The sequence below is a fragment of the Lissotriton helveticus genome, chromosome 2_2, assembly GCF_964261635.1.
Source record: "Lissotriton helveticus chromosome 2_2, aLisHel1.1, whole genome shotgun sequence".
Classification (NCBI taxonomy): domain Eukaryota; kingdom Metazoa; phylum Chordata; class Amphibia; order Caudata; family Salamandridae; genus Lissotriton; species Lissotriton helveticus.
In genome coordinates, this window is record NC_136060.1 from 24,655,379 (window position 1) to 24,669,801 (window position 14,423).

The 14,423-nt window shown below is 40.8% G+C and overlaps 1 protein-coding gene across 1 annotated transcript in view; it reads right to left on the reverse strand.

Moving 5' to 3' along the window:
• LOC144821717 (uncharacterized) overlaps positions 1–14,423 on the reverse strand; it is a 714,421-nt gene that overhangs the window by 268,402 nt on the left and 431,596 nt on the right. The window contains exons 21-22 of the mRNA XM_078678931.1: positions 13,846–13,974; positions 9,399–9,646 (exon numbers count right to left, since the gene is read on the reverse strand). Of these exons, the coding sequence (XP_078535057.1) occupies positions 9,399–9,646; positions 13,846–13,974 (377 nt within the window). The remainder of the gene's footprint in view (positions 1–9,398; positions 9,647–13,845; positions 13,975–14,423) is intronic.

A 14,423-nucleotide genomic window follows, 5' to 3' on the forward strand; every position in this document is an offset into this window, starting at 1 on the left:
GCAAATGTGAATACCCGAACTTCCTTGTAGTCAACCTCGTCCCCCTTTAATTGTCTTGTTTTTCTTTCTTTTATTTCATTCTGATGTTTTGCCAGTATCTCCTTTAAGATAGTATAATTTTTCTCAGTGGCTTCTTTTAGATCAAGTTCTTCTATCTCTTTCTCAAGGTTGGAGATTTCTATTTGTAGCTTGGTCACTTTTCGTTCGGCGTTTTCAATTAGTATGAGTATTAGAGTATTAGAGTTTACAGTTAGGGTTTCTTCCCATTTACCCAGGAGGTCGTCGTCCAGGTCATCGAATGTGGGAAATATTTGTGAACGAAGTCCCCTAGGAACTCTTTTCAGCCTCAGATATTGCTTCAAGGTTGCGCTGTCCCACCAGCGTGAGTTTTCTGATTTTTTCAATCTTTCCAACTTTATGAACTTTTCTTTGAGTCCTTCCTTGCGTTGTGAACTGTTACTAGTGGCTGTACTGACCAATGGAACACCTCTTGCTAAATTGTCAAATAGTTCAGAAGCAATCTTGTCCCTATCCATAATACGCTGTGAGTAAATGAGCAGAAGTTTAAGGGATAGTTGACACGTAGCGGCTGCCCTTCCTGTTAGAACAAGATACTATATCGGTGATGGGTTTAGATTATGCACAGGAAAAGATGGCGCTCTAGCTTGTGCATGTATGAGATATAACTGTGACTAATAAATACATGGTGCAAACAGGTCAGGGGAGAACAAACCCAAGTAAAACAACCCCTGCAAGGGTGTGGATGTGAGTCCACACGTACAAAAGAACAAAAGTCCTGTGTACATGTTTGTGTGTGATGGGTTTTAGTGTAAAAAACAATTACTAACACAATAAACTTGTAGAAATAATGAAGGTTTGAGATCTTGGAAAGTTTCAGCAGATGGATTTATAAGTCAATCCAGATCAGTACAGAGTACATTCAACCAGCCGATACGTGTTTCGTCACAACGTGCCAGTAGTTTTTCCTTTTTCCTTTACCCTTTCTTTTCGCTTCCTTACCATTACTGCTTGTGATTTCACGGTTAATTATAAGATATATGCGTGCCGCATGTACTCTTTATGAAAGCTAGCAACCTGTTAACAACAACAATATGTCCTAGCTTGTTATGTGTTCCCTATGTTCTATTTCAGGCATAGCATGTTGGTTCTCGCTCTCTTTCTTGTGCTTAGAACAACTCCTCTTGAAGTACGCAATATACGTTATCACGAATATTTAGAATGTATTTTACGTGGAGGTATCTTTTCTATGTCACTTCTCAGTTGTGTGAATATTTGCGCACTTGGCTTTTTTGTGAAGAACATACGATTTATTCTGGACATACAATCTATCATTAATGTTGTCATGATCTTTACAATTGCAATTCGACCAACGTTTGATACTTTGCATGGCTTGGTCTTCTCTTAGACGCAGATATTGTACGTCTCTACAAACAATGCACCGAACGATTTCAATATGTTAATATGAAATTATATAATAATCTTTCTTTTCTTAGATTTCTCATTGTGTTGCTCTTCCACAAGAGCTTATCCATTAATAAGAGTCACAAAATCCACATGATATTTTGGTTTTTCTATGTATTAGATAGTCACCCCATCAATGCCTTTTGCACAATATGGTTTTGAATACCAACAGGGTGTTTCTATGCAATCACTCCTGTTGCGCCGTTTCTCCCTTATTTAATTTTATTTTTATTTTTATTATTAACTTGGTGTTTTCACACAAATATTTCGAATGTTTGTGTATCTTTTACTTTTATTTATTTTTTGTTTATTTTGTGTCCTTCCCAGCCCTGAAGAGTCACAATTGTAACATGTTGTGACGAAACACGTGTCGGCTGGTTGAATGTACTCTGTACTGATCTGGATTGACTTATAAATCCAGCTGCTGAAACTTTCCAAGATCTCAAACCTTCATTATTTCTACAAGTTCATTGTGTTAGAAATTGTTTTTCACACTAAAACCCATCACACACAAACGTGTACACAGGACTTTTGTTTTAGTGACACAGAATTGTCCTGGGTCTCCAGTGAAATTTTCGAGACAAAGATAAACCCAGAATTTCTAATCAGAAAGGCAATAGAAGATAAGGGAGCCTAATAGAATGCATGGAAGTAGGATCTCTAATTGCTTTCCATTCAGTTTGGATGTGGAATAGCCATATACAGCCCATTGGCAGCGAGACAATATGCAATCAAGGTTATAACCAAACTGAGATAGTGTGAAGACTGGTGAGAATGGACTGATGTTGGATGATTTCAAAGGTATGAAAGAGACCATAGTAGACACACAGATAAAGTGGTCTGCATTCTTAACTCATTCAAGGCAACAACCACCACTAACTTGATTACCAAGTGAGGACACCAACTTGTTGAATGTCATATTCAACCAAGATCTGATATTGGCCAATCACTATTTTCTCCACCAGATTTAATGCAACCACAGCTGAGTAATAGGCCAATATTTAGACAGGAAGGCAATAAACAACTGTCTTTTTAAGGAATCGGTAAACATCAGCTTCTTCCATCCATGTTGGAAGAGTCAGGAATGTTAGTAACAATATATTTATTTGCTAAACTCCAAGACCAGCACTGAGGCAAAAGATTCCACCACTTCCCCATGGCAGATATTGTGAGCAAAGCCCAAAGGATCACTGTTATTAATCAGTTTGAGAAGAGTTTTGCTCAATTGGGCAAAAGTGAATCAGAATCATTGATAGAAACAGTCACTCAATCTAGTGGTATTAGCATTAATCACTGCACTAGCGTGATCTACTAATGAGTGAGCACCAGTGATGAAGAATTAGGGATACATCAGCTGCCTGCACCTGTTGTCCCTTTGTTGCTGATGCGAGGTGTCTCATCATAACTAAGGCAACTGCATGCAAGTGCTATTGTGTTAAATATTTGCTGCTACCGCTGGCTCATTGTTTAGAGGTGCACAACTAGCCAATTCCAAGTAATTACACAGTGTCTGGTACAAAGTTAACTCCTTCTTAGCATTATTCTAAAATGAGAAGGGTCTGATTCACAATGGCAAACTTACTCTTGTGTATGTTTACGATTGTTTACTGTTCACAAAGGAATTTATGAGTAGTATCTTTATGAGTGCGGAGTCTCCTCACATAAAAACGACAGGACAGTCCTCTCCTTTGTGAATAGCAACAAATCATAAAAAGTGTAAATTTACCTTTGTGAACCAGGCCCTGTGACTTTATTTGGCAATGTTATTAGTTTGAAGGGAATCCTAGCTTTCACCTCTCTCTGCTCCATTGTGGAACTGCACTATCCCATTACCATGCCTGTTGTCACCCGCACATCTTGCTTGTTTTTAGCAAGGAAAATGTCTTTGTCAAATCGTATATCGGAGTTGCACTTTTCTGTGGTACTTGTAATTCCCAATTTGGCTGGCTCCATCAGTCACCAAACACATCAGAATTACGGTCCAGCTGCAATGAGCACTCTAGTGTTTTACTCTTCCCCTGTGTGGCAGTGTTCAACAATGGGCTAATGCCTAATCGGGAGAATAAATCCAGGGGGTAACATGGTTGAGGGATGGGTGGTTAGCTAAACCACACAATTAAGTTGCCCAGATTCAAAACATTGCCACAATCGAAAAGAAAATCTGGGACAGCTTTCAGTTAGTTTAGTGCTTGACCACAGGGAGAAGGGGCTGTAGACCAACAACATATCACTGAAAGTTAAGCAATATTAAGTGCTTTTCGGTGAGAGAAGCTGAAGTATTGCCATTCTGGGAAGGCTACTAGTGTTGACCACAATATGTATACAAACCAAACCACCTCCAAGTTTATTCTCCCAGTGATGTAGTAACATTTTATATCTAGCTCACAATTAATGAAAGAAAGGCAAGTTTCTGTCAAACATAATGTACATTGCGTAACAGAGCATTACCAATTGAAGTCTCTTGGTTAGGGCAAGTCAGTCCAGCTCTGGTATAATGATGAGAACAGGCTTGCTCTTAATGTTTTCATTTGAAAGTCATGTTAAAGAGGTGGTTGTGTCCACATTAGCTAGTGAAAATGGTGGAGTTGGTCAAATACCAGAAATTGAGAAGGAATGAAGCAAGGTGGATGGTGTTATTAGGAGCATATTTCTTTTGATCATAACATCGACTGCAAACCATAATACCTTTGGGTCCCAACTAAATGAGATAATAGAATGGATGATTTCCATATTTTCTCTTCAATATTGGTCTATCGTGATTGGCTTTAATGACGTGAACAGGATGTCTCATGATGCATCTTTTTTTTGATAACTAATCTGCTATAAAAGGTGAATCAGCCATGTCGTGGTATGGAGTATCTTTTTACCTATCAATATCAGTGTCCTAAATCACTGGAGTACAAGCCCATGTAACTTATCATGATATTAAATGGTTTAATATTTCATTGTATGAGGAATCCTCTTAGAAGTCATCTGGGTTATTGACAGAATTGATGTGCATCACATTTTGATGATATGTTAATAGAATGTGAATGTTTTGATGACGAAGAGGGGTATTCAATTTTACAAGAATGCCACACTATTAGATGATCAGATCACATGTGGCTTCTACAGTGACTGGAATGTAGTAGTTTCTTGCTGTTTATGTGCAGTAATTTAATTTGTAAAAATAATCATTTAGGAACATTAATCATTATATTCCCAGTATATAATGTAGTCCCAGTATGGGGTATGTGTAGTCGAGATTAAAACAGGTGTATATACACCTGTTTTAATCTCGAATACATATACCCCATATTACCCCAGATTAAAACAGGTGTATATACACCTGTTTTAATCTCGAATATACATACCCCATACTGGGACAGTGTATCTTCTATATAAATTATTCTTTAAACACTTTTTTGTAAATACTTCACAACATGGAAAATACTTCCTAACTGCTACACCTTTCGGTTTCTATTCTCTTTCTCTCGCTTTGATATCTGGTGGTAGGCCTATGCTACATCTGTGGTATGAGATGCCCAATTTAATTCTTTTGAGTGGCTTGCAACTAGTGTTTTTATTCACTTAAAATATATAAATATTTCTCCCTTTCTCCTTTTTTAAGAAAAATAGTTTTGTAGGACCGTATTTGCTAAATTTGAATAATATCTCTTGATACATGCATCAGTGTCTCTTTCTTATTCCTCAGGTCATATCTTTACAATACATGGCTTCCTGATGAAGGCACCTAGCCGAAACGCGCGTAGGACACATATTTGTATTAGCCATGCTAAAGATTTAAATCTATGATATGACCATTTTGTGTCTTGAGAACCTGAATATTTGAATGTTTTTTCCTTGAACACTACGATGTCAAGAAACTGTAATGTGACTGTTAATATTGAGAATTGACATTTATGGATGAATTTATTTGAATTTTTCTGACTGTTTTGTATTTATTGTATTTCTTACATATATTTATAAATTCCAAATAAAACAATATGAAAACAGAAACTGTTGACACAGATGTATTAGATGACATATACTTGTTGTATATTATTCATACCTAGGTCCATTCTAATGATTAATGTTCCTAAATTATTATTTTGACAAACTAGATATTTTCCTTGATTTAGGAATTTGTTTCAGGGGTACCCCTATTTTTTCATACATTGTCTCCACAGCCTGTCTGTGCGGGGTTTTTTTCTAGGTTGTTTTTAAGAATTCCTTTACACGGATGTGTAGTAATTTAGAATTGTTTGCATCCTTAGGGAGATGGCCCCAAATATAAAATGGATGTAAGTTGCTCAGGTGAGGACGTTTGGACAATTAAGCTTTTTGAATACATAAAAATAAATTCTAGACTTGTGAACTAATATGAAGTATATTAAATACATTTTATAGGGTTAACACATTTTTGATACAGTACATGGATTCTGAGCAATAGATGACCTAAAATGTTAGGCGTGGTGAGCAATTACTCTGATACAACTATTTATGCACAAATAATGTAAGGCCCCTGGATTCTAACAGTTGATTTTAAAGCTGTAATACCAAGGTGCTATAGAAGTCCAGTTATGGCATGATCATCAAGTACTATCAGACACAAATAATTCTTAAATTGTTACTCCAATTAAGGGCAGATTTGTTTGGAGATTAAATCATTCATTCATTTTAGCATCTGCTATATTTTTCACTCCAATGTTTATGATCATCTCTTATCACACCTAATATACATTGTCCTTGTTACCTTCAAAAGTCTTGCCTATAGGTAGCTTTAGATCTCTTGTGAAAGTTCATGTTGTCATGTACCACCACCACACAAAATACACACATTCAGTTACAGAAAAGGCTTTTGGACAATTTCTTTTGCCCATTAGCTACAGTGGTCTAGCCTAAACCCCTTAGGTGCTAGCTTTAGGGGTTATCCATCAGTGTTGGTATCATCCCTAAGGTATTTTGTCGATGTGAACTGCATAAAAAGTAGTTCACTCACACATTGTCATGAAACCATTGCTCCCTGGTATTCTCCTGCCTTATATGTCCTGGCCTACACACAAGTGTGCTATATAATTCTATTGTGCATGCTCAAAAAACAATGTACTTCTTTTAATCCTACTGCACATTGCCCAGAACTACACCATCAGTAGAGCGTACAATCAGAGCACTACCCTTTGCATACTCACTACACAAGATATCATCAATAGAGTGGGCACATGGACTGCATTGATGGATTCAAAAGCCATGTTATTATAATATAGTGCATGCCCACAGCTACATCTTTCCTAGATAGTGAACACATTAGAATCCCAATAACAAAAGCCATCATCCACAAAAACCTGTCATCCTCCAACATGGAACACATGTTGTCCAAGCGCCACGTCACAGCCAACATCATCCCAAACCGGCACTCTCATCTACTGACCAGCAGGACAACGCACCAATTTCATCTATACCATCATGGACTTTGTTGCATCACTCACCCTGAATGCTAGCAATTCTATTGGGAGACCTGAACTTCCATCTGGAAGATCACATTAAACCCATCTCAAGAGCACTCATTAAACACCTTGGAAATCTGGGTCTCACTCAACAAGTAAGGGGGCATACAAACGTCACCAGACACCACCTGGACCCTATTTTTCCAACTTCAGCAACATCCGCGTCGATGAGCACACACCGGCCCCCTGGACAGACCACACCCTTGTCAAGTTCAGCATTCCCGACCTAGTCCAATGCATATGTACCACCGCCAGACCAGTCCGCTTAAACTGGAACAGCATCAATGACAAGGACTGCAACACCGCTCTCAACACACACACCAAAATCAACACTTTAACAGCTGCCCCAAAGCTATCAAGAATTTCAACAACTGGATTACCTACTGCACCAGCTCCTTGGCCCTCATCAAACACGGCAATACAACAAGAGCCATACCCCAAGACAGTTGGTAGATGGAGGAACTCAGACTGGTGAAACACCACTGTATACAACTGGAGCGCAAATGGAGAATGAGGCAGACAATTCAGACAAGAGCACACTGAAATCCACAATTAGACGCTACCAGCAAATGATCCGGATGTCCCAACGTGCCGCTCTAGTAGACCACCTCAATGCCAGCACCAACAGAATTGAAGAAAACTTTGCCATTGTGAATGATTTCACCTCACTATCGGCCATCTCCTACTCGATCACCCACTTGCATGCCCTCTGCAATAATCTCTTTCAATTGTTCAGCAACAAAATCACTGCAATTAACAACAACTTCGGCCTGCAATGGAAACCAAGCGACCTTGCCAAATGCCTCCTGATCTTATACAAAGAACAGGTGCAACCACTTGGCCCATCATCACCCCAGAAGAAACAGTCGCCACCATGAAATCTATCCACTTAGGAGCCCCATCGAACCCCTGCTCTCACCACACCTACTCCAGAGGATGCTACACATCAGGGTCATGCTCACACCCATTCTGAATGGCTCTATCTCTTCTGCAACCTTACCAGATGCTTGGAAACACCAAATGTTTACCCATTGCTGAACAAACCTTCTGCGGTCCCTTCAGCACTTGCCAAAAACAGTAAGATCTCCCTTCTACCATTACTCGCCAAGATTTTAGAGAAAATCATCAACAAACATGTCTCCGAATACCTCAATGACCACCTACTTCTTGACACCACTCAGTCTGGTTCCAGGCTTTAAGGAAGCATCAGTACAGAACCTTGCCCTCAACTCTGCCATGGATGACATCCACATGACTCTAGACAGAGGAAACAGGGTGGCATTCATTCTCCTGAATCTCTAAGCAGCATGTGACTCATTCCCCGACCCCATCCTCATTCAACACCTACATGATATTGGAATCCAAAGACATGCACTCCAATGGATCTGCACCTTCCTGACTGGAAGGATACAGTCAGTCAACCTGGCACTGTACACCGCAAACGGCTGTAACCTCATCTGCAGAGTTCCTCAAGGACCCTCCCTGAACCTGACCTTCTTCAATGCATACATGATCTCTCCAACCAGCATCATCCACTCTCATAATATCAACGTCCTCTCCTACGCTGATGACACACAACTCATTCTTTCTCTCAAGGAATAAAAATGCTGAGCACCCGGATCGAGTTCAATGCCTGCATGACTGAAACTACCCGATGGAGGAACACCAACTCTCTAAAGCTGAACACGACAAGACCAAAATCATGATTTTCGAGAACAGCACATCACTGTGGGACTCCACCTTGTGGCCAACAGAGCTAGGATTGTCCCCCACAACTCAGGCCAAGAACCTGGGGATCATCATCTGCAGCAAACTGAACATAACCACCCATGTCAATGCCTTCACCACCTCATGCTTCCATACCCTGAAGATGCTGTGGAAGATTTTCAATTGCCTCTCAAACAGCACCCAGAAAACTATCAGGTCACAACCACACTGGACTACAGGATCACCCTCCATGCTGGGATCAACAAAAACACTCACCAGAAGGCTGTGGACATTCAGAACTCGGTGGCCAGAATCACTCTCACCTTTCCACTGCGCACTTATATAACACAACACCTGAAGGAGCTTCAATGGCTCCCCATTCACAAACAAGCACACAAACACGCACCCCGCCATGCACAGTTTTCTCCGTCAGAAATAAATATGCATTGAAATATGGACTTTCAGTGCACAAAGATTTTTACAGTATAGATCCACAATAAAACTGAGAGTGTGCAACACTCCATAAACTCCAGACTGTACTGCTCCTGTCTTGTCATTAGCTGCAAAGACATAACAGTATTTGGAGATACTAACCATGAGATGAAAGAGATGTTGCAAATGTGCCTTAACCAAATGCTCTAGTGAGTACAGCAAATTATAAAATATTTTTAAAGAGTCAGCCCCCCCCCATCCCTCTCCCCCCTCCACACCAATGTCTCTCACCTCCAGTAGGAACCGAACAAAATGTTGCAATGTGTTTATGGTCTTCAGTTTCCAAATTCCACACAAGGATCTCAGTAGTGTTAGTGTTGGGTAAGGGAGAAAATGCTATCACATGCGATCCTTGTCGATTTACTGAGAAGGTTGAAATGAAGTCGCCGCCACAGCCTTTCACTGAGCGGATGTATTCGAAAGTCCTGACGCTGAAGAGCTCTATGTGCAGAACATCCTGGGTCTTCATGCAGGGGTACCTGCATTCAAATGCAACAGCCAGTGATTAACACAGTTCACAAACCAAGAGGCATTTGGGGGAGTAACTACAACAGGATGAAAGTAACATACATAGCAACTGCATAAATGTAGAGATTAGCAGGCAATGAAGAGAAAAATATATGAAAGTGGCATTCTGATTATTTTTTCTAACAAACGAGTTGAAGGGTCCTAAGTAAAACCACGTGTCTCAATTCGCAACACCCTAAAATCAAGTTCAATTTAACAACAAACTCATCAGGAAAATGTCTCCTTTAAAAATAATAAAGCTCACAGTATATACAGCAAGGTTTCTTTTCAGAAGAGACGGAGGTTCGTTGATTAAAGCCACACAATTCAAACTAGAGAGAAATGCAATTGTGAAATAGAAGTAAATATTCAAAATTAACAAATGTTTTAGATACATTACAAATCACATTTCCTAACATGATACAATTTGCACTAGATGCCTCAGAAAAATTGTGTTGGGCAATATAATAAGGCAATGTGGTATGGGATGCAGACAAATTAGAGAAATGCCTGAGTTTGACCAACTGGTAAAATGTCACTTTCTAAGAATGCAAAATGTCTGCCATTATATGTAAAATGATCTTTGGGGTCATGTTGGCTCAATAAGTAGCATGAGCATGCAGGGACTGAGTTAAGGCTTCCTGTCTGTGGACTCGGGGATGCTCGCATGTAATCTACGGAAATATCAACAGAAGAAGTGAGAGAAATCCTAATGAGGCTTGTTGAAAATGAACAGCAACCAGCCATACAGTTGGCCAGTCCCTCCTGAAATTACTACATTTAGAGTGTCCAAAAGCAACTGGTTAGTACACCTTCCAGAGGGAATCCATGGGTGACAGACTTCTCCTGCTGAAACAATTGTCATTAGGGGAAGGGGTGCGTGGTGTGTTCATGGAAGATCATCTGCTCACAATGCAGCAAAAATAATCTGTATGGATGCTTTCAAGGGCCTATTTTGAAGTTTGAATAGACAGATCTGGGCCCATATTTATCATTTTTTCACACAGCGCCACGCAGCAGCCACCTTGCTGTGCTGTGCTGCGTGAAAGAGCAGGATTGCAACGTATGTAACATTATAAGGCGCATTCCTGTCCTTTCCTAGTGCAGCCGCACGTTTGACAGCCTAGCGCCAATGCAGGCACCCTTGCGTCATGGTGAAAGTTGTAGGCAGGATTGTTTCTGTGCAAGAAGGAACACTTTCCTGTACAAAAACAATCCTGCGAGGCATGTTCCTCTTTCTAAGTGCGCTGCAGAATGCAACACACATAGAAAAAGGAAAAAAGGAGGAGAAATAAAGATATTTCTCCTCGTTACGCCTCACCTGGAGAGGCATAGCATTTTGACACATTCCCAGGTCTACCACTAATGGTGAATCTGGGACTGTGCCAAAATGCATGACTGGATCTGTGGGAACACCCACGCTCCTTCCATAATACACCTTCCTGTGACAGAGTAATGCAAGGCAGGGATTTGCTCTGCATTGCGTTACTCAAGCCATGCAGGACCAAGCAAGGTGGCCTTGCACTGCTTGATAAATCTCACTTTGGTTTTGCGTCATCTCTGCGTGGCACAAGAGTAACGCCAAACCTTGATAAATCTGGTCCATGTCTTATAGCTATTTTGTCTGAATTTCCACTAGTTACCTGGCTCTGGTTTGCATTCCAGCAAAGAGACGTAAATTATCAGGAAACATTATTTTATGACTCCACTCTTACCTTTAATATCCAAACAAACAAAGTTACTTCAAGCAAGCTACTGATGGAGAACCTGCTGATTCCAAACTTTTTCACAGAACCCTTATGTTAGTTTGTTAGGTTAGCCAGCATTGATGAGTGAATATGCATGCGTAAAACCCATTTACCATGCTAAGAGAGCAAATAATCTTTTGATGCTTATTTTGCTACTTCAAGTAGACAAAACTATATGTTCTGCCGAGGTGTCGTGTTTACGGTACCATGCCAAGAGATGTGGATCGGGGGAGACATACCGTAGAGGTTATGTGGACCCAAAAAACATGAGATTAGTTCGAAGGTCCTGGAAGGATGACTGATTGGTACCAATCAGAGAGAGGTGTAAGATGCAACTGGTAGGAGCCGGGAGAATCCTGGTTAGTGAAAATACTTATAACCCCATGAGAACAACTGGCACAGAGAAAGACCATGAAGTTGTGCAAGCCAGCTTTTAGTGTATAAAAAGGAGGGGTGTGAATTACTTGGGCAAGTTCATAGGCGGAGTCATGCAGATTTGCCATTGCCCATAGCCAGTGTTCCTTTTGCACCATATCCAGAAAGTGTTTCAAGCGGGCTTCCCAGTGTCAGCTGCCAAAGCAGACTCATCCAGGGACTTAGGGTCTTTTCTCCTACTTTATCGTGATTCGCAGAGTTATTATTATGCTTTTGATTACTGTATTGCAATTGATTTGAGACTGTTGTGAAGCCAGCACTGCAAAGAGAGAGAGAGACAAAGAGAGAGCGAGAGGGAGTGTGTGTGTGTCTGTGACTATTTTGCCACTGCTTAGCCAGCATTGCCAATGTACGTGATTGTTTTGCTATTGTTTTCATTAAAGTTATATTGTATCAGCTATGTGTGTGGCTCCTTACTGCGTTTCCTTATTGATTTGTACCTGATAAATATAGCTTGGGGTAGTTGCAGACAACCAGTCCAACATATATGTATTTGGCTGGCTAAATAGATTACCAACTAAAGTTCACTGGTGAACAGTGTTGCATCCACAGTTTCTGCCAAAGTAAGTGCTCACACTTTTCAACATTAGAAAGAATATCGATGGAAAGGTCTTGTTCCAGCCAGCAGAACTAATATGGAAATAATTTGAAATGTACTGCACGCATAAGAAACACCGCTAAGTTTGTTGTTTATGTTCTCAAAGGCACACATGAAGAATTCACCTTTTCTTTGGGACCTGGTGATGAGCAGAAAAGAGACAGGAATTATCCTCTGGGATCTTGCCTGCTTCATACTAAGGGCCTTATTACGAGTTTGGTAGTCTGACCACCATAGGACAGCGTCCGCTCCTGCCAGCAGCCCACGGCACTGGCGGTCGAAAGACCGCCATATTACGAGTTGACCGCGGGGCAGACAGTATCGAGGCGGGGGTCTTGCAACGGTTTCACAAGTATACCAATGCCTTTGTATGCATTTCGACTGCATATGTGCCGGATTCACACATATGCATGATATATGTGGGAAAATACCACATACTTGTTACCGGGGGGGGATATGGGCAGTCCTGGCAATGGGTATATTGTTCAAAAAGGACTCAACTGAAGAACGCTGCAAATAGGGTCATAATCCTCGCGATGAAGCTCCTGCTGTGAAGGGGGAACCCGGAGAAAGGGATCCATGTCGGAATCTGCATGGCAGAAGAAAGGGGTGAGTACGCACCCCAAATCCTTTATTATCGCTACCCTGATGCAGGCGGTTGGATCACCGCGGTCCGCTCATGGATCAGGCAATTTGTAATAAAGATGGCGATGCAGTTCCCCTGTACCACCCTATGGCAGCTGCCTTTCCATGATTGTGAACCTGGTGGTCGGTGATCTGCTGGTGGTCTCTGTGGTTTGAGCTCAGCCGATCCACCCAACTCATAATACAGCAGTGGGATCGCCGATTTCCCCATGCTCAGACTACCACCACCGATACAGTAGTACACTGGACCTCTGAACTCTTAATAAGGATTTTAGTCAAAATTCTCAGTCCAGAAAAAAGTGCCCACCGAGCATCAACTCAAAGGACCAAAGAGAAAAGGGCAAGGAAAGAGTGGAGAAGAGAGGTGTCTTGCATTACAAGACACCTAGCTCATTGTGCCTAGACAGATACACACAAACAAACGTGTACAAACACGCACATTAACACACTCAATCACCCACCACACAACTGGAAACATAAAAAGGATGATTTATGGAAACACAGCTCTGCTAAGGAAACTAAACTAAAATGCTGTAAACTAGATGTGGAACGCCACCATCTTTGATAACGGTAAGTTAACACAGCAAGCCATTCCAAAGGCTTGGAGTACTCATTACTTGCCACACCACATGGGTCAAAGTTACAGGACACAACATAATAAGAAAGAAAAGGACAGAGAGCTTTGTCAATAGGGCAATTCGTGGTAAGCAGAAAACTGAGTATTAGTTCATTTAAATAGCTTTACCTGCAGATCACAATGAAATACTCTTTAGTTACGGCTACTCCTTGGACCGATGCTACTGGATCTTGTGTAGTTAATTTGGCAGCAACAGTTCCTTTCCTGGCGTTGAAGACCATGGCCTCCCTGCCGCTTCTGTCGAAGAGAAACATATTCCTTGAGAAGTCAATGGTATGATATACTGGGTATTTACTTCATAATTGCCCACATGCATCATTGTCAATTGCATTCGCAAACGGTGCGAATCGCAATTTTCGTCCGTTTGCGAATGCAATTGACAAAATTGGGATGCATCATGTTTTTCGCAATTTTAGGAATCGCAATCATGTTGCGATTTCTAAAATTGCGATTGCATTTAAGAAATCGCAATTTTAGATTTCTTAAATGCAATGCATGAACATTTTCATTTTGCGAATTCGCAAATAGGGAGAGGTAAATTACCATGAAGTTGACCTTCATGGTAATTTGCGAAAACTTTCAAAAATGCACAAAAGTGCATTTTTGAAAGTTTCATTTTACACACACACATGCCCTTGGGGCATGTGTGTGTGAAAAATGCACTTAAAGATATATTTCAGGGGTGC